A 22,976-nucleotide genomic window follows, 5' to 3' on the forward strand; every position below is an offset into this window, starting at 1 on the left:
ATAATGGGAATTTTGACATAGACATACGTTCGCTCGTTCCTCACATGCTCAACATACCCACAGGAGACCTTTCGTGCAATCTCACCACTCATCATAATCCTGGTCTTTCTTACAATGAATGCAGCCCAATCTCTCAAACCGCCGGCTCCCGCTGCTTCTTCTTCTCCTGCAATGGACTCGAGGGTCCTCCACTCTCACTGTGTGAAGGCAAAGGAGGCCACTCTTTGTCTTTCGCTTCCGTCTCTGCTTCCCAAGGCTCCAAGTGCAGTGCGAACGAGGGCACAGGCACTGCGGTAGCAACGCCCGGCTCCATCGGTGTTTGAGGCGAACCGAAAGTGGCCGAACTTGCCGCGCCGGGACTGGAGAATGTTTCGATCCTCGCCTGAGATGGAAGAGGAGGGACGGGAGGGACTTCTTCTTGCGGACGAGTAGCGACCAACGAGCCAAAGGTATGAGAACTGGTCACAGGCTGAAGGGCGATACCTCCACCGTCTTCGATTCGCCTTGCCTGAAGGATGATTGCGGACTCGTAGGAGTCTTGCGAAATCGATGGCGAATTACCGGCAGTGACAGTGCTAGACTGAGGATTGCTGGTAGGCTGAATTCGTTGATCGCCCGAATATCTAGGAGGCAAGCTTTCGGAAACGCTGTAAGGCGATCCCGGCGGTGGGAGGGTCCCTTCGGTGGGGGCTGGCGAAGCCGCAGGAGGTTGTGCGGACGATGTGGTGGCATGTGGAGATCTCGGATACTTGCTCGTATCGGTAGCGGTGGTGATAGTGGTCTGTAAGTTGAGCTCGGGACTTTCTGGTTGTCGTTCGGGTAAGGGTCGACCGAGACCATGCTGAACGTTGATCGCGAAAGCGGGGTTGCTGACCACCCAGAGCGCGTGCGCGACACCTGCGATTATTGGTGCACATAGTCAGTCAACTGTCACACTACTCGCAACTGTCTGAAGACACTTACCAGGGAACCAGCCGAAACAACAGAGGAACAAGTTCAGAAGGACGATGTACTTGTGATCTACAAGATGCGGGTGTACTGTCAATACATACAGTTTACGAGTGAGGAGAGGGGATATATGACTTACTCCCCATGACCAACCACCTGTGTAAATGACGAAGATATCAGTCGAGGATTACACCATGAGAGAGATACGTTGCAATTCAGAAGAAGAGAGTTGAAGCATGGTATCTGGTGTAGCAGTGTAACACAGGGAGACGGCCGATGAGAGACACTCACACAGCGATGGGAGGGAACCCAATCGCGATGATATGGCGGAAAGGTGCCCAACGAGCTATCACCAATACCCCAAGATCAGCAACTGACTCACGATATGAGCAGAGTACTTGGTAACATGAACTGGGAAGACTTACGAGCAACACTCTGATCGCCTGCTGGCATCTTTACAGCGCGATTAATTCACACAAGAATGTACAATAAGTGTGAGGAGGTATGGAAATGGTGCGAAGAGAAGGTGTGAGAAGAGAGAAAGAAAGAGAAATAGATGACACAATCAACAGAGTTTATATACACACATCCATACATACACACAGTTCCCCCTCGGTGGCAAAAACGTGCACCATCACGGTACCCACGCACAGACCGACTTGTATATGACAACTTGTGCCACAGCAGCCAAAGCATATCTCATCATGCAGTGACATTTGTTGACAGCAGAGGTACCTGTCCGTGATACATAGCATTTTGATAAGTGTGCAGTCTGCATTATGGACATGAACATGGACATTCATCACCTGGTACATAGTACCTACCGCTAGTTGGAATCACAAAACACCCATTTCTGCTTATCCAATATACACGTTACAATGTTAAAACCCCAAGTCACAATTCTTCCTTGATACCCTCAGTCCCCATCCAAATACCAAGGAGGATCCTGCATCCCTCCTCCATGATCCGACAAGTTCGGCAACAACCGCGAATCCGACTTGGCTCTCCTACTATCTTCCCCACGAACCTCCAATCCATAAAGCGTGTTGGGACCTTGACCTTGAGGTTGGTCTTGCTTATCCTTTGAGCTCGCTTCGTCGTCAGCTTCGGCTTCTCGACTTTCGTATGATGCGGGAGTAGTCGTTTCGGTATATGGATTATCGTAAAGAGGATACTTCCTAACCGCTTGATTGGTGGCGATGGACGTTGGAGTCTCAAGACCTTGATGTGAAGAAGGGCCCGAGATTGTACTTTCGCCAGTGACGTTTCGCTCCGATGGAAGGAGAGGGAGATCCTTTTGGGGCTGCGTTCGTGAGTCGGTTGAGGCGAGTCCACCTTCGTTCCGTTTGTAATCCTCTAACAGGAACTCTTGCAGAGTGTGGGGTGTTGCCAGCTCATCTTCAGTAAGCGAAGGAGCTTTCTGTTCGTTGAGAGGTGGTGAATTTGTCTCAGCCGAACCTTGTTCTGCATCATTGGCGGTTCCGGAGGTCGGTTCTGGGATTTTGGCAGGGGATATACCTTCGGGCGGAGCTTGCGTGTCATCTATGTTAGGAAGAGGAGGAGGTTGATATCGGCTGTCCGTTCCCGTGCGTCTCGAATTAGGTGGTCTTCTTGGTTGTTCCTCTGAATTCTCTGGCATCCGAAACGGGAGATACGACTGTTGTCCAGATGTCTCTCGATGCGATGGGGATGGGTTTGCGGATCCCCCAGTCGAGGTAGCAGGTAGGGGATTAGAAGCATTGTTGAGATCGTCGCGGGAGGAAAGTTGGTTCTCCATCTGTCGGAGTTGTAAGGCGACGTTTTGTAAGGCTTTGCGGATCTGAGCTTGTTCTTCCAAGTATTGATAGACTAGGTAGGAGGCGAAGAGGATACCTATGACAGAACGACCGGTCATATCAGCAAAAATCCTTGGTTTGCACACTGACTAAAATATTAAGATGTTGAGTGTTAACAAATGACGCTTACCGGGTACAAAGCCAAGCAAAGTGAGGACCAGAGTGAAGAAGACATTCTTGTCCTCCCCTAATCAAATGGTCAGACTACCATCGTCACGATTCAATTGACGATAAAATCCCTCACATGTCTCACAAGCTTTACGACTGTTCAGATGAGATCATCTCACGTCAGCTATCTCGTTCACTTCGAGTCGTTTCGTCCATAGATGTAGAGGCGTGGTGTGACTCACGCAGCAAGAGGCGGACATAGGACCGCGAGGAAGTACAGCTGTACCTTCCTCCTTCTCTGAACTGGAAAACAAGTCACTGTATGAGCTGACTGACTGACCACAGACCTTGCCTAAATACAATACTCACCTTCAGGATTCATTGGAGAGAAATCGTTCAACCTCAGATGTTGTAGGTCAGAGACAGATGATGCAGGCTATGGATGAGCGGGAATAGAAGGAGTACAAGGAGAATGGTAAGAACAATGGTCTGAGGTGAGGTCAGGAAAGAAGTAGAAGAGGCAGAGGAAAGCAAATGAATAGGATCATGCGGTCATGTACTATACTAGCTCGACCTCATTTTCCTACTTTTGTGGCGCACGGACCCTCTTATGAGTCGCATGTGTCTACTAACTCTACCGTCCCGATGGTTTGCCTTCAGATCACTCTCGCTTGACGTACGCTATCAAGGTATCGACTCTGCCATGCATGAGGAACACCTCACATCCCCTCTCCAATCTGATCGATATATCATCGATACTCGAAGGCGACTCACGAAAAGCAAAAGGACAAAAAGACAGTCGCCAACCTCACTCTGCGACTCCACCATGAACGTGGCACAAATGCGCTTTCCCGCTCCTCATGGTGTTAGGCTTCTACGACAAAGATATATCTCGCTTGCGCCTGCGCTTGCGCCTGCGCTTGCGCCTGCGCTTGTCCTGCCACCACGCAATCACTCAACCACATCATGCATAAGATTCATGTATCTGTTCGTTAAGATCTAACGTAGAAAAGCAACGATGCGAAAAAAGAGAGTCCTGCTCGGATGTGATCTGATCGATTGCAATTTCCATCTTTTTCGGGATTGTGGTGTCAATGTCGGTATATGGAAAGCATTTTCACTCGTGGTATTGATACAGTTCGACAGGGTTGTCATGATCTTTTCGCGAATAGTCGATTCGGAAGCCTTCCAGTGTATCGTACAGCGGTCCTTCTCGGCCCACATTCACCTCCTTCACTTACACAATACATCTGCCGTTCTAACGCCTCACGCGCCGTACCCACTTCTCCTTTGATATCTTGGACTTGCTTGTCCCCCACCTTGTGGTTGACCGAACGGATTCGCCGATTGCTGAGCCTGCTGTTGCTGTTGTTGTTGTCCATATGGACCCGAATAACTCGCTCTCGTCCCATGACCACCCCCGTACACTCCCCCTCCATAAGCTTGATTCGGCTGTAAGGGAGTATACATCATCCCCATACCTCCCGGATCTCTTGTATCGAATGCGTCGAACCCTCCGCCTATGCTCGCTGAATTGGGATTGTGGTCTCTCGACGATCCCGTCGCCGCTGGAGGTGGATAAGTCGGTAAACCGCCATATCTTGAGGAAGAGGCAGAACGAGGCGATTCGTACTCCGACGTAGGTCGAGGTCTGTAATCTCCCGGTGGAGACACGCCAATGTGGGGTTGCATCTGATATTGCTGATTCGAGATAGACGCATGCGCTCGATGTCCTTGACCTTGGCCTCGCGCGGAGACCTGATTCGGATGACCTTGAGGACCCATGTTGGAATATGAGCCAGGAACCATCCAGTTCTGTCCCGACATCGCAGCCAATTCCGCCTGCTCCTGCAGATATTCCAGTTGCGAGAAACTCTGATTGTGCAGCGAACTCTGCTTGACATGACCCGCTTGTCGCCTCTCCCATTCCTGTTGGAAGTCGTCTCGGTTGAGGACAGGAGTGAGCGAATTTCGTGTTCCAGAAGGATCCGCCGCTCCAAAGTGAACGAGCCTGGCAAGAGCAGGAGGGATAGAGTCCATTTGGTTGATCGTGTTCGCTCTGTTTCGAGAAGCAGGATAGTATGAGTTTGGTGGTGGGTTCGTCGCGGCTGTCACCATCGGTGCGGTTGTGGGCGGCTGCCTGAGCGAAGCATGAGATGTAGAGTTCTGCAGGGACGGGATCCGCTGCTGATAAGCATGTTGGGGAGGAGCCATAGGCTGCTGTTGCCATTGCCCACTCGGTTGCCGTTGTTGATGATGCTGATGTGGTTGAGGCATCTGCTGACTGGGGATTCGAGCGGTGTTACCGTACCCTTGCGACTGCTGATGTTGGGTATCGTAGCCTGGAGAAAACGGTCCAGGTCGCGGAGCGCTGTTTGCACTTTGCACTTGAGCCGTGTATGTCTGATGCTGAGCAAGCTGTTGGTTGTACGCCGCTGCGTCTGAGTATATCCGCTGCGATCGAACCGAGTTTGGACTCTGAACAAGCCCACCATACTTCTTCGTGGGGGTAGCGACAGGCATTTCCTGAACGGCCGGTTGCGAGGCCTTCTTCGCCGGAGTAGCATCGGGCTGGAGTGGAACAGTCTGAGTAAGCTTTTATCCGACCTTGCACAACAATGATATACGTACTGTGTAAGGTCCAGTGAACTTTTCTCCAGTAATGAAGGGATGCTTTGCAGCTTGTTGAGGGGACCACCTCTTGATAGGGTCCATGTTCAGCAGTCCTTCAGCGAAATCCACAAATGCTCGTCGCAATGCCATTTCTACGACTTAAGTCAGCTTGCCGGTCTTCTGCTCCCAACAATCATTACGCCAAACTCACCTTTGTCAATATCCGATTGCTTCGCATTCCTCTTTGAATACGGGTACTCCATGATGATGTCCTTGAGCTTTGTCTGCTTGAAGTACTGCTTGCTGGGTTGCTCATCCGTACGATGCTCGGTCGCGTACTGGTGCATCGACTTGAGTTTGTATTGCTTATGACCGTACACATCGGTTGAGTGGTTGAAGAACTCGTGGGTTTGTTTCCCCACTTCCAGAAGATGTGATGGTGGCGTGCTGCGAAAAAAAGTTCTGTCAGTCAAAGCGAGGAGCCAAATCACCCGAGACTGGCACTTACCCCAACATGTCGACGATCCTAGACAGCTGGTTGTACTCGCTTGTGCCGGGGAAAAGCGGCAGTCCAAGGAAGAGTTCAACCACAATACAACCCAACGACCACATATCGATGGCTGCCGAGTACGGTAGACCCAGCAGGACCTCTGGTGATCTGTAGAACCTCGATTGGATATAGGTGTATACCGTCTGCATTTCGTGACAAGCCGATCCGAAATCAATCACCTTGATCTGAGGCGATTGCAATCTGCGGTCGAAACAAAGTCAGTAACAACTAATTGAACCTTGCGATGCTCACGACTTGAGAAGGATGTTCTCCGGCTTGAGATCACAATGGATCAACCTTGCGTCTTTCAGCACCGCCAAGCAGTCCAGCAGTTGTTGTGTGAAGACTTTGACGAGCTGAGTGCTGAGACCCTTGAATTGATTTTGCTTGATGAGCTCGTACAAGTTCGATGACAGGCACTCGAAGACCAGACACAGATGACTCTTGTGCGTGAACGAGTCCAGCATTCGAAGAATGTGATGCCTGTCATGGGGGTCGTGGGTAGTATTCAGCTGTGACATATCCGTGTCAGCTTTTGCTTCCTTTAGCTGCCAGCTACGCTCAACTGACCAGGTCTAAAATAGCGACTTCCATCTTGCTCTGTTGCAAATACGCGGGCTTGTTCTTCACTACTTTGACCGCACAGATATCGTGCGTCCTCATATTTTGACACTTGACAACCTGACCAAAGGTTCCCTGCCCAAGAACATCGAGAATGAGATACCTTCAGTAGAATGTCAGCCTCGACCTTCTGATGTTCAAAACGAGCTAGTACTCACCTGTCTCCGCCATGTTCACCTCCCAGCACATCATTCACATAAAGGATATAGTCCCAATCCTCGTTATCTGCGCCATCATTGTGTACGGGCTTGCTCGGTTTCGTCAAGACTCGTCGAGGGTTCTCGGAAGTTTCATACCGGAACCCGGGATTTGCAAGCGTGTATGTCTGGGGCAAAGCCGTAGTGAGGCATTTGAGGGGCTACGTAGCATACGAAGAGTTAGTCAAATGTCTCTTCCGCGATAAATGATAACAACAAGACAACTCACGCTGAGATATTTGCCAGGTGCTACAGGATCCGCTCTCCTGCCAGTAGGTTGGGCATTGACGACAGGTCTGAGGTCATTCCATCCGTTGATCTCTCTGAATCCTTGTCTGGATGGTGCGCCTCTGCTCCTGTTGCCTTCTCTTGAGGGTAAACCTCTTGGTGGACCCATGTCATATGATTTCGCAGCAGGAGTGACAGGTTGACTGGCAGGATAGAGCTGGTTCGAAGTGGTTGATCTACCAGTTGAAGGCGGAGGTCTCCCACCAACAGGCGAAGCTTGAGGCCTTGACGTGCTGGATGTCGACCAGTGCGGTCCGTTTCGAGGCGATGTTGACATGGTGGGGATGCTTTGTGGTGGAGGAATGGACGGAGCAGGCATGTTTGGTGATATCTCATAGGGGTTCAACAAGGGGGAGTTCGGGCTCTCTCCAAGAGTAGTCGGTTTAGCATATGGGGACAATTGGTCCGATCCTCGAGATTGGTAAGAACCGGTAGATGACATGCGCTGATTGATGGAAGGACGACGATAATCTGTCCACTGGTTATTGCTAAGACTATGATCGTTGGTCGAGGGACCTGGATCAGATCCTCGAGGAATGTATGGATTCGAAACGTTGTTCGGCAGTTGATAACCCGATACCGCTGTGGAGGATGTTGAGGGGACCATATCGCTATGAGCAGGAGTTCGGTTGAGAGCATGCGCTGGGACGGGTGGAGGGTTCATCGAAGTCGGATTGTTGTTACTGTAGCTCTTGGTAGGTGACATGGCCACGTCCCTTTGATCGGTATGACCAGATTTCTGCCCTCCAAATCCAGGCCAGGCTGCAATAGCTGACCCTCCTGAGAAATGACCATCACTGACATCCATATTTCCAAACCCGCTTTCCACGTCATCCGAGCGATATGCGAACGGGTCCTTCTTCCTCGCACCGAGAGAAGCACTGCGTCCAAGATAACCGTGTGAGCTGGATGAGGAAGGAGGTGGCATAAGCTCGTCTGCGTGATGCGCACTCGCAGATGGAAGTGCCGATTGTGGGTAGGGAACCGCGGAATAGGGAATGGCCGACGAGTTGATGCTCTGCTGAGGACGATGAGAACCGATGGGAGGTGGACCGGTCATTCCGGAACGCGGAGAAGACGCAATACCTGCATTGAAAGGCGATGCGAGTGCTCCTCCAGAGGATGATTGTTGCTGCCCAGAATATCCCACACTTCCTCGGTGCTGAGTAGCAGAAGCAGGTGGAGGAGGTGGGATCTGAGGTGGTCCACTCCCAGCGTTCGCGTTGGAATCGCGGATTGTCGGTAATCCGGAGGAAGAAGGTGGTTGCGGATTGAAGAGTGGGAGGGAGAAACCAGAATCGAAGGGATCTTCCCCTCGTCTGTCCACGTAGTGGGGAAGGTCGTGGTATGAGGAAGGGCGTGACATGACTATCGTGCTACCCTAGTCAGAGGATTAGATTGTGATCGCCGACACTATTCTGTTTGGCCTTGGCCAGTCGTTGCACTTGATGTGCCAACTTCCACTGGGTGCCGAGGAAAGAAGGAAGGGCAATAGAGTGGATCGTTTTGCTGGTGGAAGCACTGCGTTGCACCCCAGCAAGCGCGATACCAGCAATAGGCAATGATTGATCAGGATGACCGACTGGCTCTGTATTTCTATCTTCTTCTTCTTCTTCTACTGACGGTGATGGATGTGAAAGGAAAGAAGCTATAATCACGCAACAGTGTGGGTCAGCTCACCTCAGCCCACACAGCTCAACGTCATCGCTTCTTCAACCGTCCCAGCAGCGACTGCAACGCGAACTCACCTTTGCTAGCTTCTACAGCTTACTGACAGCACCGACATGAATCGTGGTCAGGATGAATATTGATGAGATGGGTGTTGCACAGCGTGATCACTGTGTAAGAGAACTGGTGAAGATGACGTTACGGCAACGACCAAAGACGGTCGAGTCGTTGCGGAGCGAGATTGCGGAGTTTGAACACGGAACACGTTGACTTGACTTGTTCTGAAACCAAGCTGTCTCGCTGTATACTCGTCAAGGCCAAGCAGTGGGGGTGTTCTAAGCAGTGATATAGATGTGAGGACGTAGTGTCAGTCTGGAAAGGCAGAGGGGAGGAATACCAGATGATGGGTGACCGAGTGAACCTCCCAATCGCGTGTTCTTTGGATTCTTAGCTTAGCTTCCCTTGCTTGGCTGGCTCCGCGTCAAAACGTGTGGCGCCCGCAATCCATCATTCAACAAATCAACCCCCACAAGGTTTACTCTATTCTCGTTGTTTGCATACATATCGTCCCACCCACACAGCCCATCGTGTATGATGCACACGTGTTGCCGCAAAGTAGATGCATATGTTCTCTTTGACTTTCTGTACAACGTTCCTTATGTCATTCAACTCCCTACTCTAATCCCCCCGCTCTAATCTCCTCGACCGAGCTTGTCCAACGCTCTGATACCTTGCTCCTCCCACTCCTCCTTGGTCACCCAGAACGCCTCCTTGTCCTTCATAATGTCGGCCAGCACGGCACCACCGAGGAAGACCATGTGTTTTCGTCGAGGAGGATCTTCAATTCGGATCTTGAAGTGCTGTGCGATCGAATACGTGCTTTCATCAGCACGTAGGTGGGGTGGAGTATCAGGGTCGAGAGCACTTACCTTCAATCGAGAGGTGTCGTTCGCAAGGACTCGTGTCAAGTACAACTGCTTCATCTCCTTCTCCAATCGAGATGGGAAACCAGGGTACATGGAAGAACCACCAGAAAGGACAACATGCTTGTAGAGTTCCGTTCGTGTATCAACGGCTGCTTGCTGGATGGTTTGGAAGAGGAGTTCTGCGAGCGAGAAGCAAAGTCAGCTTGGTCGTGAGATGACAGAAACGGCATAGCTTACCTGCAACTCCTGGTTGTTCGACATCGACGAGATGGGGTTGGAACATGCATTCAGGAGCTTCGTACCTCTCCGAGCCGACTTTGATGACTCGTCCATCAGGCAGCTGTGTCGTGTCAGCACGCCTCACTGGGTCTCATCACCTTGACCGCACTCACAGTGTAGTTCTCGACCAATACCGTCGTCTCTTCTGCCAATTTCTTATCCTGATCCAAATCGTAACTCATAAAGCACAACGCCTCCTTGATCCCTCTGACAGTCTCGAAATCCGCCGTTCGCTCGAACGCGTATCCACGCATGAGAAGGAGTTTGATGAGGTATCGAGTGACATCTCTACCTGCTACATCGAGACGACGGGTAAGATGGGGAAGGGCGAAACCGTCGTATACGGGGACAATGTGGGTGACACCGTCTCCTGAGTCAACGACGACACCGGTTTGGAGACCTGCGGAGGGAGGAAATCTGATCAGCATGAATGTTATGGTAACCAGAGTGGCACTTCATAGCCCTGGACAGGAGCTAATGCTTGATGGAAGACAAGGTTGGAATAGGAATGGACAGGGATTGGGTGTACGCTACTCACCCTGCGCATACAGAGTCAAAACAGCCTGAATGGCGACATAAACGCCTCCAAACCCATATTCCTCAAACATGACCTCGCACATCTTTTGTCTGTTTGCTTTCGGGTTCATTGGTGGTTCAGTCAACAAGATCTTCTGACCTCTCGTATCGACCTGTAATTTCTCCTGGAAGGTATAGTTCCACAGATGACGCATATCTTCCCAGTTCTTGACGATACCGTGTTCCATCGGTTGAGTGACTTGCAAGAACGAACGGTTCTCGGCAGCTTCGTCACCGACCATGATATCTTTGATAGCGGAAGAACCGAGTCGTTCTTCAGCACGAAGGATGGGTCGTCCAACAACAGATGGGAAAACTGTCCAACACAAAGTGGGAAATAAGCATGTTGAGCACGTAGAGAGGCCAGAAGAGATGGAATCACGTACCATGCTCGGGAAAGTTTGATCCTGCCCAACCACATTTGACAAACTGTAGGATGCCCATCAACACATATCCCAGAGGCACGAAAGTGCTCAACTCACTCCAGTACCGTTATCGACTACAAGAGGGACCGACGAAGCCATGGTGGATGGTGTTGTGAGTCGTGCGTGAGGGCGTGGATGTAGTGTGGAAGTGAAGGATAATCTACCAGGACGGTGTGGTCTGATTGGATATGTGCCCTTCGCAGAGTTGGTGTAATTGATCAGAAAATGTCAAGATGTATTCAAGTCAAGTCAACATGGACAGTGTAATGACTGTGAGTGAACGGCTGCACGTCACCGCAATGCATTGCACCGTCGTTGTGATCCAACCCTGGATGGGACATGGGAGATGGACCACACCAGATACTCTCGCGCGCCTAATATCATCTCGGACGCAGTTGGGTGGCAACAAGCGATAACATCAAGTGTCACCTCCACTGACTGACTGCAGTATCATCGTTGTCTTCTCTGTCATTTTGGAAGTACAGTTGTTTTCCAACCTACGACAGCTCAAACCTCACCCAAAAACCTTGATAGCACCGACAAGATGGTGTGCAAAAAGTGTGAAAAGGTGAGCTGGCCGCGCTTCCATTTCTTCGTATTGTATCGTATTGGCCTGCCTCGCACACAACCAAATACTTGCTAATCAACTTTCGCCCTCCCTTTCCCCCATATAGAAAGTATCAACCCTAGCCGCTCCAGACCCATTCCAACCGTCATCTTCTACCCGAAAGATAGGCGAGAACAAACTCCTCTCTGCTCGAGCACGAGCGACACCTTATTCAAAACCTGGAGGAGGTAGTAAAGGGAGTATAAATCCATATGGCAATAAATGTCTAGATTGCAAAGTGAGTGAAGAGTCGTGACTGAATAAACTTTCGTAGTTACGATATAAATGGGAAAGTGCTGATCTCGGTTTGATGACAACCTTAGCAATCGGTTCAACAAAATAATGCTACAAGATGTCAGAAATGTGCTTATAAAAAGGTATGTTTGCGCGGACTGGCATTGGCATTGTCATTAGGGCGAGGCGTAATCGTATCGCAGTAACTGATTCGTTTACTCGTATAGGGACTCTGCGCGATATGTGGTAATATAGTCCTTGACACTTCTCGTGAGCTTCCTGTGTTCCTCCTCTGAGTAGGAAAGAAGGCTGACTCGTGTGTTTTAGGGTACAAGCAAACTACGAAATAGCATCTCCTCGTTTATCCGTTCCCTCGTCGAAGGGCACTTGCATCACACCCGATATACAACTTGTTGTATGATTCATTATATGCAGATATAGCACAGCATAATCGATCATCGAAGAGGATTGTCGCCTTCAGCTCTGTTGCAATCGACTTGGCAGGTACTTCCTTACATCATAGCTTATCATTATAGACATATTAGACCTCTAGACCCAAGCTAACACGCTAATTATCCACCTCTCCTAATCAAGCTACCAAATCTTTTTAGACCTTTCTCCTTTTTCACTGTACCCGCAGCAGTTGAACCATCTCTCACACTCGCCCTATCACCTTCGATCGTGCCTACCTCGCTAGGCGCTGTTGTTGTTCCCTTAGATACGTTTGAGATTCCTATCATGCTCATTGCTCTTGCGCCCAATCCCACACCACTATTGGTAGTAGCTCCGTTGGCTGGACTAGAACCCGAATTCGAATTTGAGTTAGAAGTTCGACCAATGAATGAACCGCTATTCCTGCTCAGAGTTCTTCGAGGCGAGCTTGTAGAAGTCGTCCCTGTTGGAGGAGGGACGGCATGTCTTGTTGTCGAAGTTGAATCCCGCGCTGTAGTATGTATGCTTCCTCCAGCACTCACACCGTTGGGTGAAGGACCGACCCTCAATGGCGGCAAGATGTATGATCCAGCTTGCGATTTGGTATCTGTCGCACCGGAATGGTACGAGAATCGGGGGGACGTAGTTTGGTGGGCGTGGCCCTGGGAGCTGGAATGAGGGCGAGACGTCGTCGGATGAAGATACGCATGATCGATACCGTTCAGGTTGTCCAGTCCACCCGCAGAATCCTCGGTCGAGCCTGACATTCGAGGGAGGAGGGCAATCTCTTCAGGGAAACACTTGTAAAACTCTATTGACAACACATCAGTATAGCTCCGCGACGCAACACACAAATTGTCACACTTACGACTTCGCAATGCTTCATGGAAAGCGATATCTCTACAGACTTGCTTGTGCACGATCAAACTTGATTGAATCGTGCGCACATACTCAAGTAAGGCCAAGCGGAGCTGCTCGATCTGCAAGCTCTCTTCAGAGTGTTTTTCGGCGTAGGTACCGTCGAGGAACACCTATAATTAGAGTGAGCATAGTACGCGTTGGGTCCATGTAATGCAAAGACTCACCTTGCGATACGTTTTCACACCGCCATTGATAGGCGAATCGACTGCTCCATTGATAGCCGTACCCAACATCTTGGACCTGCGTGACCTTCATCAGCAACGTCTCTGGAATGTCGATCTTCCACCGTGTACGCTTGAAAAGCTACTCACTCTGGCAATTGACCATTTCGACCTCTGCTCAACTTTCGAAGATTCTTCGTAGCCCTGCTCACTTCTTGTATAGCAGTCTCGATCGGTGCGATCTGTTCGTACCTTACGTTGATGATTTCGCTTCGACTGAGCATACCGGGCAGTTCCTCTTTGGCTATAATCGAACGACTCTATGGTCAGCTTGCCCACTCAAGAGCGCTCGAGGATCTTAGTGTCACGCCATGGGTGCCTAGGTCGTCGCAAGATGGACATCCGAATACAGCAAGCACCACTCACTGGTCAAGATGGTCTTCTCTGTCCATGTCAACACTGCCTCGCTCTCTGCTTGATCACGCATGTATGGCCGCACGCTCCCCCACTCCCTGATCCCATTCCATCGCCAATAACTTTGTATGTTTTCGTCGACCCCTTCCCCAAATACAGGTTTGTTTAAATCCGGTTCAGGTGTCACAGAAGTTACCCATATGACAGGTTTGGACGAGAAACGGATAGATTCGGGCGGAGGGATCTTGGACCGGTGTAGATGGGCTGTGGGAAATTTGGCTTGCAACGCTTCGCAGCTTGGTAGAATGACAAAAGTCAGTTGAGCCACAAGATAGAAGGTAGTGTACAGTAAACCAGATCTTGTCGGGGTGAAATATACGTACAAATCGGAATATCGCTGCCAAGGCTGTCCTCTCACGACAAAATCCTTATCCCGGTTAAACTGACTGAATTCTCCAAAGTATGCCTGTGATTGCGATTGCCATCAGCTTTTTGGTCTTTGCGTGAGGTGGTCTTCTTCCTGTTCCGATGCTAGTTCGCGAAGCTCCCGTGTGCAGCAAGTACGTCAATAGGACACTCACCACTCTGAAATACTCTGATTTCTGTCTCGAGCTCGAACCAATTTTCTCCCACAATTTCGCTTGATGACGAAGAAGCTCAGATAGCTTTCCCACATCATAGGTGAATTTCTGATGCTGTGTTGTTAATTCTTGACACAGCTCGAGAGCAGACTCATAAGCTTCGGCTTCGGCTAAACATTCACCCTTGTCAGTGCCGGATCACCCAGTGACAGATGAAATGGAAACTTACCAAAATAGTCGATGACATGATAGTAGATCGCCTCCTTTCTGGCAAACTCATTTTGAGCAGGCAATTCCACCTTTCCAATCTTCACCTGATCTACCCAATCGCCACCGACTTTCCATTCATATAGGTCCGCATGCAGCTTGAGTGCCAAACCCGCTGCTAGCCAATCTCTCACGGCGGGATCGGTATATATCGCAATGAGTTGATGAACGAATCGGATGTACAGATCTTTACGGCCGATTCGATTGACAAACATCATGAGACGATAGATTGCAGATGATCGTTCATCTTTCCATTCAGCAATTTCGCGGATCTCGCGAAGTGAAAGCAATAGGTCAATGAAGAGCTCGACTTCGTCAAGGAGTGTCGAAACTTTCTCGGTGAATGGTGCATCAATTTCGGGAGTGGACTCGAACACTGAGCGGAGTTGAGCGACAAAGTAGGCTCTCATGGTAGGGTCAGAGGAGGAGGGAGTAGATTTTGTTGTGAACTGCAAGCACCATTTGATCAGCTTACTCCACTGGTCTTCGCCATATAGTCGCTCACCAATCGGTCCAGCTTCGCGAATATCTCCGTCTCGATTGTATCGAATTTACCATCCAGGAGGTACTCCGCATAGATCATCGAGAAGAGAATCTCCACTGCTGTCTCACACATCGCATCATGGCTCGAAAGGCATAAGCCGAGAATCCGCTCGGCCAGACCAGTAAATCTCGTTTGGTACTAAGCAGTCTCATAGTCAGTTGTGACCCGATAGTTGACATGAAGCTCGGACTCACCCCTCCATAGCGCAGCCCACCTTCAGGCTGCCCAGGATCCAACGGCCATCCAATAGCATTCCACAACCTCATTAACAGTTCTGCTCCCGCATCTCTCAAATCACCTGCGATGATCCATTCTGCTCTTCTCCTCTGTTGAGTCTGTTCCTCTAGAGCCAGTTCTTCCGACCCGCAAAGATCGCACAGGAGCTCCAAGCACTTCGTCCACAGGCCAACGTCAAATCCTTCAGTATGTTTTACCGAAGGGACGAAGACTTCTTGCTCGAGAAGATCGGCCACACACTCCATGACCTTGATGATCGCGCTGAAGCTCATTAAACTCAGGGTCAACCATTGAGCAGGGAATGCTTTGAAAGCAATGACAGAGGAGCAGAAATCGAAAGTCGACTTGAGTGTATTTGTACACGTAGCAAGACCTTCTATTTCGAGTATCTCGTGGAGCCATCGTGATATGTTGGGTCGAGGACTGGCCATGAAGAGAGTCAAGATAATGACCGCAGTCTCGGCGAGCCCGCAATTGAACGTTGCGGTGTGAGGGAGACCGGCTTCGTCGCCATGTTGATATTGTTCGAGTAGAGAAGGGGGAGGGAAATCGGAGATAAGCGCGAAGGGATGAGAGACCGGAAAGATATCTGGGGTGGATTTCCAAACGCTTGATGACGACACATTGGAGCGTTGTCTATTCAACACTGCCATGGTTTTGGGATGTGAAAGCTCAGAGTAGGAGGAATAGAGACTGAACAGACCATCAATATGTCTTCCTGGCTGGTTTGTCTGACTCACCTTGGGAGAAGGCTCAGACAGTATTCGATGTTCTCCTCTTCTTGCGCTTTGAGATTGCCGTCCTCCTGTAATAAAGGTGATACATGCCATTCCTGAAGCTTGTTGACAGTCCAAGCGAGAACCTATGTAGGAGTGCCTATCAGTAAGCGATCGCTTGACAAGGAGTGCAGAAAAAACGCACCGTCACGGCCAGACGATTGTGCTCCAACCATCTTACTCTCTTTCCATCCTTTGTCGCCTTGGAATCGTCCTTGCTCTCCACCAGGTGCGCATCATATCTCCCGAGATGCGGTTTGATCCACCTCACGATTGCCGGAACTAGTAACGCCCTGCTCTCCGAAGTTTCGAAGATGTTTTTAACAACCTGCAACAGCAACAACAGCTTGTAGGTCGCCATACTGCCTTTGGCAAAGGTCAAAGTGTCCGCAAAGGCAATGACCATTCCGGCGATCTCCAATGGCTGAAAGACGTGGGCCAAGTCGGGAAGGATGTCGGCGTAATGCTGGACCGCCAAGGTTTGTGTTCCAATTAACATCTTGTCGGTCGACTTCATCAAGGCGTTTATCTCGTTCAGGATGGATTTAGTCTGGTTCTGAAAGTCCGCTTCGATATGCGCTGAGGTGGCATCAAGTCCGACGCCTCGTGCCCGATCATGTTCTCGAGAACGTATGATGAAGCGGAAGAAAAGGTGCCATACTTTGAGAAATGATCGATACTCTTTCGTAGCTGGTGAACTCATTACCAATTTCATTGACTTCAAGAGCTGGAATGATAACGCCGGGTATTTGAATTGTCTGTCAATATACATGTCGAGGACATTCTTGAAGTTCGGGAATCGACGATCGGAAGTCATGGCCAGTACCTTGTTCAAGCTCTCAAAGACAAGGCTGTTGACCTCGTCCTGCCGATCGCCAAGATTCGATTCGAGGATGCCGAAGAGAGAGTCAAGGACGTTAGGCACGAATTTGGCTATCTCGTCCTCGGAGACAAAACCAAAGAGCCGCAATGTCCCACATAAGCCGTCCAATTGGGCTATTGAGTCCCGCCAAGCGAATAAAGCTCGCAGAGTATCATCTTGCGTCCGTACATTTGAGCAAAGATAGGTTCGAAGTAACATCCGATCTCGGGACGGTATCATACCATTGGGAGTAGAAGTGGCATTGGTATCCGCTGTCGATATAGCAGGAGCATTGAGATAGACGCTAGGAGTCGACTGGACGTGGTTCTCCATTTGGTAAAGCACAAGGTCGTGATCCCCATCGTCGATGTACGATGTGGGCTGAGAAAGTGGCAGGTAGGCGAAGGCAAACGGCTTTTCAAGCTCTGTCGGATCGGGATTGAGGTGTCTGTCTTTGCCTCTCGATCGAAAGGCGAGGAAGAGATGATAAATGACGGGTTGTGACGGCAGTATGATCTTGACAAGCTCTCCATAGGTCGGTCGGTCGTTGTGATGGAACACTAGGGAATGGTATTGCGTCACCGGTGGTTCACCTGATCCTCCTGCCAGTATAGCGTCTTGCACAATTGTTCCGTCTGCTTTTCTCACTTCCAATGTCACCTGGACATCGCCATGGTAGGTTGGCAAGACTGACTTGCGAACGCGGATTGAACCTCCCGAAGAAGCTGGTGCTGGGGTGAACGAAGCAGACCAGAGCTTGACGTAGAGATCGTTCCTCGTCGAGCCAGGGTACACCACGTCGGGAAAGCCTAGGCGAGCTGAAAGGGGAACGTCGAGGAGCAATGAAGGATGCTCTCGTACAAGCTGAGACTCGACGCCCTCGAAGACTCTCAAGCTCAAGACCATAGTCTCCGCTCTGCTAAACGATCAGCAAGGCTTCTCAATCGGGGGCGACGCAACACTCACCTGGCTGATGTCATAAACTCCTTGTCGCGACGATGTATCACATCCTCGTGTAGTGTAGCAAATGTCGCCTCATCCTTGGGCAGATAGATCGGTACGTTGCATTCCACTCCACTTCCCACCATGTCTGTGCCGCTCTCGAGGAGCTTGCTGAGCTGAGGAAGTTCCAACACTGCGCAACCATATGGCCGTCGAAATGTGGGTCGTCCTTCCAGCATGCTTGGCTGCCCACCCGTTATACCAGTGTCGATGGTGCCTGGCCTATGTCCTCCATATCCCGAAGTAACAGAGAACGAGTCGTCGGTCATATTGTCGATTACCGTTGGTGCATGACTGCGCAACGTTCCGTCTCCACCATTTTCCGAGATGCCGTACAAGCTCGACCGACGTCCAGCACCAGGTCGCATTGCAGTCACCCCGTTGTCTACTCGCAGTTTCAAAGCTCCGTTCCGAACGATTCGGCAGACCAGGTATGTGTCGTGGGCCAAATCCTCGTTCTTCAGATTCGCAAACAATGTACGCAGTTTGCCTATCCGCTGTTCGCTGTCACGAGCAGGACTACCGAGGTGATTGAAAACAAGACAGAACTCCTCGGTAACGAACCGGGTCTCGACCTTGTTGTACAAGGAGAAAAAAAGTTCCGCAGTCTCACCCGAAGCGCAAGGATTGGCGATGAATGCTCGCACGTCGAGGAAAAGGTGGTAGTACAGTCCAGTGGCGGGGGAATCCGATAGCCCGTTGGCTTTGGCGGTAATCAGCGAAAACGGTCGTCTGGAGGATAAGGTGGTTCGAGGCTCGATTAGGCTCAAAGATTTGCCAAAGAGACTGTCGAGAGGTATCAGATCGATGTAAGCAAGCTGAATGGGTGTCAGCTGCACTGTTTTAGACGTCAGGATGCCACTCACTTGGACCTGGTACACATAGCATGTTATGCCTCCGACCCAACTGGCACCCGTATATGCTCTCTCCCTGTCTACCACCATGACGCTGCCATCCTCCAGACTTCGCACTATGACCTCCAGACCTTGAGCGACGTTGCACTTGACCAGTCTCGAGACACACTCCCTCCGGACGCGCACCAGCTCGTCCTCGCTTAGTGTTTGGGAGAGGAGCTGCCGTCTTCCGAGAAACAAGGCGTCGATATGTTGCATGACGGTGCTGAAGAGTCTGTATTCTCTGTTTGCGAGGTAGGTAGGAAGTCTCTGTCAATCGACATCAGCTTGACACATCAACACTCAGACCAAGACATGCCTCACCGCATACCACTCTCTGATGGCACAGGCTATTTCGTCTACTAATGGCCATTGCTGTCCAGCGATAGTCGAATCTCCAGCCGTCAGCTTCGGTAGCGGTGGTTGCTCCTTGAATGCTTCTCCCTCCTCTTGTCCTTGCGTTTCGAAGACTAGCGATTTCGGTCTGTTGGCTCTGACCAGACTTCCTGCACCACCCGGCGTACCACTTATGGACTTCCTCTTGGAATTGGTATCCCCAGGATTCCCGTTCTGACCTTGCGCTTCGACGTTCACTATCCCCCGTTGAGGACTGGATAGGTCATATCCTTCGGCTTCATCCTCCTCTTTCACAGTATCCATCTCGCCCACCCACCCTGCTGTGGCGTTCCGTGATTTCTCTTCCGCCAAGCTGACTGCTCGTTGGTACGCCTCTGTGAGTTCCCCGTTGTCGGTCGATGATCCTGGTCGGACATGCACGACCGCCGCTGGAAATATACCAATAAGAACGGAGGGCTCTGGTCGAGGAAATAAAGGTGACGCTGATGCGGAACTTGAAGGAGAGGGCGACAAGGAAGGGAGAGACACTGCTTGTACGACATACCTATAGATGAGTTAGCTTGGCGACCAAGGCCCTCCACACGAAGCTTACCCTCGGTACCAAGCATCTCCTCTCCCATCCTCTTCTAATGTACATCGATACTCCTCAAAAGCAAAGAATTCGTCTCCAACATCGAGTGGTATCTCGTATACGTTGACTTTCCCTGCTACACCATCTTCTGCGCTCAGTCCTGACTGGACTCCGCTCCATGAGAACCTATGCCTATCGCTGGCAGGTCTCGAGAGGGTCGCTGCGTCTCCTGCAGTGGTAGGTGTCGGTGGAGGTGAAGCTGCCGGATGAAACGGGTAGACGCAGAAGCCTGAATATATATATGGTAGAGGCTGCCATGATCCTGTCGCTCTGATCATAGTCATCAACACGTCAGCACCCAGAACAACGACAACAACATCAACATTAACGGGGGATTGTACCCACTTTGAACGCGAAGGTCCGGGCGCCATGGATCCGATACTGGTGTGATTCATCTTGCCTCCATATCCATATGTCTGGATGGGTGACTGTTCCTACTGGGTATCAAATGAGGACGGGAGCTGGACGAACGTGATGACAAGACGAGTAACTAATGAAAACAAAGTTTGAACCTGTTGAAATGTTGATGTAATGTAGCTGGTATCTGGTCATTTAGTTATCTGGTCGATACAACTCCGTGCCTGATCTTGTTGCCAGTTACATTTATGTCTCACATCTTCTCTGGTTTACCAAAAGATTGTCACAAGTTTCAACATTAGAACCATTTGTTTTCCACTGCATCGAACAAACCTTTCGACAGGATGAACACTGTCAAATCATTCGTGCAGTAAGTATCGTGTCGACGTGTGAGACCATGAGCAGTCGCTGACTTTTACCCATCAGGATATGTAAGCTCAAAGCTACGCTGTCGCACGCTCGATTCCATTTATCATTACGGACCATCGAACCACCAGTCATATACCATCGCCTCTTACTATTCAGGATCAACAAGCCTGAATCTGATCTCACGAATGGGGACAGTTCTCTGGCAGGACCATCGTGGAGAGCTCCAGAGCTATATTGTATGGAGGAGACCTGTCCGCACTTGGGAGCACCAATGAGTCATGCAGAGATACAGGATATAGAGGACACGAAAGCCATTGGTGAGTGTGATTTATTCGGCTTTATGGACTGTTTATGCGGAACCCAGTAGAGGCTGATATATGAGATGACAGTTTGTCCATGGCATCAATATGATTTCGGTAAGCTACATATGTGTCTACACCTATGGTGGATTCGTGCTGACACCCTCGGCTTTGCAGATCTCAAAGATGGTTCAAGCTGTGCGTCCAGTTCATCCTTGATGCCTTTGAGGTGAAAACGCTGACTGACTCCCACTATAGCTACCGGGTTGCAAGCATGCACATACGAAGTCCAGGTCAAAGGATCCGAGAACGATGCGGAAATATGGGTCGAAGCTCCTCATGCAGAAGGATCTACTGCTTCTCGAACATGGGAGTTGGTAGAAATGCGAGGTGTCAGCGAGGGTATGTTTGTCTCCCTTCATACCTTTATCCCGTCCCTAACACTACCACACCTTTTCATGATGCAGAGTTCCTCGATCCACCACCTATATCACTCGCAAGTCTATCCATACAATCAGATACGGACGAAATACCTTCCAGAACAACATTCCCCGCGTCTGCCGCTACACTGCCCGAAGAACTTCCAAACTCATTACTTGGGTTCTCGCACCTGATCCTCCGGACGGCTAATCCAGAGCTTAAGTGTCTGCTTACTCGCGAGGCCGTGACGAGATTGAGAGCGGGGAAGTTGAAGTCTATCAGGCCTACTTTGGGAGAGATCAGACGGGAAAGAGAGAAAGAAGGTGGATTGTAGGATGAGCCGCCAAGAGAGGTTGAGCCGATCGCACCGGGTCGGACACCCAGGCGGTGAGTACGAAATAAGCACCATTATTGGATAGATTGATCAAATGCTGACATTAGTGTTCAGTGGTAAGGGAGGTTCTGAGAAATCGCGAATACTTATGCTTCGTAAGTCGACCACTTCTTCGAAACACAAAGCATATGCCTAATTCTGACCATCTGTCACAGATGCCCTCGCCAATATCGAACAATACGCTATCGATCTCGCGTGGGACATCATCGCTCGATTCGCAGATTTCAATGTGAATGGCGAGAGGTTGCCTAATGAGTTCTTCCTCGATTGGGCGAAAGTGGCGGAAGATGAGGCGAAACATTATACCTTGTTAGCAAGGCGTCTGGTCGTGAGTCTCCAACCACCAACTCAACCGTGCAATAGGGTTAGTACGAGCTAACCACGCTTCATCTACGGTAGGAACTCGGATCGTATTTCGGTGCACATTCAGGTGAGCGAACTCGTAAAGACTGAGCTGTCCTCAGTCACTCATACTGGCCACAAGTGCTGATTCGGGATCCTGCACAGTCCATGCCGGTCTATGGGAATCAGCTACCCAAACTGCCGACTCGCTATCCGCCAGAATAGCTATCATCCACCTCGTTGCCGAAGCAAGAGGAATCGATATGAATCCCCTCACGCTTGCGAAGCTCCAAGCAGCAGGAGACGAAGAGAGCTCCAAAGTCTTGGAAATCATACATGCGGATGAGATCACTCGTGCGTGGGACCGCATTTGATCTTTGTGGCTGAGCGCAGGGAGGTGGTTGCTGATATTTGGGATACGATTGTAGATGTGACGACTGGACATAGATGGTTTACATGGCTGTGAGTCCACATTTGCGTGAATAAGCTGGGAAGATTTATAATGGCTAATCGTATGCCCCTGTAGATGTCAGAAGCAAGGCGTTGACGCCGTGACCACTTTCCGCCAAGAGGTATATGACAACTTTAGAGGCAAGATCAAAGGTCCTTTCAACGCTGAAGATAGACTGAAAGCGGTAAGTCCGTCTCATCAAGCTTTGATTTATGATGTTGGCGTAGTTAAATCACTGACGGACGGACGGACCGACTTTATAGGGCCTTACACCGGCTTTCTACGAAGACTTGGCTGGTAATCTCGGAGCAACGAGTAAAGCGGATATTGAGAAAGCAGAAGGAGACGAGAGAATACATCCTCGTCTGACTTAGCATAATCGTTTATATTG

The 22,976-nt window shown here is 50.2% G+C and overlaps 6 protein-coding genes across 6 annotated transcripts; 1 reads left to right on the forward strand and 5 right to left on the reverse strand.

Annotated features, from left to right (window-relative positions):
- Nucleotides 1–133: 133 nt before the first annotated feature.
- CI109_104021 (uncharacterized protein) lies at nucleotides 134–1,401 on the reverse strand (the record flags this gene model as incomplete). The annotated part of the gene is made up of 5 exons (XM_032005249.1): nucleotides 134–897; nucleotides 964–1,020; nucleotides 1,088–1,104; nucleotides 1,240–1,294; nucleotides 1,374–1,401. 5 exons carry the CDS (start codon nucleotides 1,399–1,401, stop codon nucleotides 134–136), a joined length of 921 nt encoding a protein of 306 aa, XP_031860483.1.
- A 463-nt stretch (nucleotides 1,402–1,864) lies between these two features.
- CI109_104022 (uncharacterized protein) lies at nucleotides 1,865–3,273 on the reverse strand (the record flags this gene model as incomplete). Its single annotated transcript, XM_032005248.1, has 5 exons — nucleotides 1,865–2,820; nucleotides 2,914–2,970; nucleotides 3,028–3,047; nucleotides 3,134–3,194; nucleotides 3,261–3,273. 5 exons carry the CDS (start codon nucleotides 3,271–3,273, stop codon nucleotides 1,865–1,867), a joined length of 1,107 nt encoding a protein of 368 aa, XP_031860482.1.
- Nucleotides 3,274–4,157: 884 nt separating this feature from the next.
- Nucleotides 4,158–8,526, reverse strand: CI109_104023 (uncharacterized protein; the record flags this gene model as incomplete). The annotated part of the gene is made up of 8 exons (XM_032005247.1): nucleotides 4,158–5,462; nucleotides 5,523–5,656; nucleotides 5,716–5,951; nucleotides 6,013–6,255; nucleotides 6,307–6,566; nucleotides 6,625–6,778; nucleotides 6,834–7,033; nucleotides 7,102–8,526. 8 exons carry the CDS (start codon nucleotides 8,524–8,526, stop codon nucleotides 4,158–4,160), a joined length of 3,957 nt encoding a protein of 1,318 aa, XP_031860481.1.
- Nucleotides 8,527–9,520: 994 nt separating this feature from the next.
- Nucleotides 9,521–11,133, reverse strand: CI109_104024 (uncharacterized protein; the record flags this gene model as incomplete). The annotated part of the gene is made up of 7 exons (XM_032005246.1): nucleotides 9,521–9,688; nucleotides 9,758–9,933; nucleotides 9,992–10,094; nucleotides 10,147–10,433; nucleotides 10,572–10,925; nucleotides 10,996–11,038; nucleotides 11,092–11,133. The coding sequence occupies 7 exons, from the start codon at nucleotides 11,131–11,133 to the stop codon at nucleotides 9,521–9,523; spliced, it is 1,173 nt and encodes a 390-aa protein (XP_031860480.1).
- A 1,314-nt stretch (nucleotides 11,134–12,447) lies between these two features.
- Nucleotides 12,448–20,348, reverse strand: CI109_104025 (uncharacterized protein; the record flags this gene model as incomplete). Its single annotated transcript, XM_032005244.1, has 17 exons — nucleotides 12,448–13,118; nucleotides 13,176–13,338; nucleotides 13,393–13,468; nucleotides 13,540–13,693; nucleotides 13,816–14,099; nucleotides 14,187–14,269; nucleotides 14,385–14,554; nucleotides 14,614–15,100; nucleotides 15,157–15,333; nucleotides 15,390–16,125; nucleotides 16,173–16,294; nucleotides 16,354–17,986; nucleotides 18,037–18,890; nucleotides 18,939–19,235; nucleotides 19,290–19,866; nucleotides 19,915–20,223; nucleotides 20,299–20,348. The coding sequence occupies 17 exons, from the start codon at nucleotides 20,346–20,348 to the stop codon at nucleotides 12,448–12,450; spliced, it is 6,843 nt and encodes a 2,280-aa protein (XP_031860478.1).
- A 306-nt stretch (nucleotides 20,349–20,654) lies between these two features.
- Nucleotides 20,655–22,959, forward strand: CI109_104026 (uncharacterized protein; the record flags this gene model as incomplete). The annotated part of the gene is made up of 14 exons (XM_065967412.1): nucleotides 20,655–20,680; nucleotides 20,737–20,996; nucleotides 21,069–21,095; nucleotides 21,156–21,176; nucleotides 21,237–21,380; nucleotides 21,446–21,642; nucleotides 21,733–21,785; nucleotides 21,847–21,887; nucleotides 21,948–22,120; nucleotides 22,192–22,222; nucleotides 22,300–22,488; nucleotides 22,563–22,596; nucleotides 22,661–22,769; nucleotides 22,849–22,959. 14 exons carry the CDS (start codon nucleotides 20,655–20,657, stop codon nucleotides 22,957–22,959), a joined length of 1,416 nt encoding a protein of 471 aa, XP_065823484.1.
- Nucleotides 22,960–22,976: the final 17 nt, after the last annotated feature.

Source organism: Kwoniella shandongensis, chromosome 7 (assembly GCF_008629635.2).
Source record: "Kwoniella shandongensis chromosome 7, complete sequence".
In the NCBI taxonomy this organism is placed as follows: Eukaryota; Fungi; Basidiomycota; class Tremellomycetes; order Tremellales; family Cryptococcaceae; genus Kwoniella; species Kwoniella shandongensis.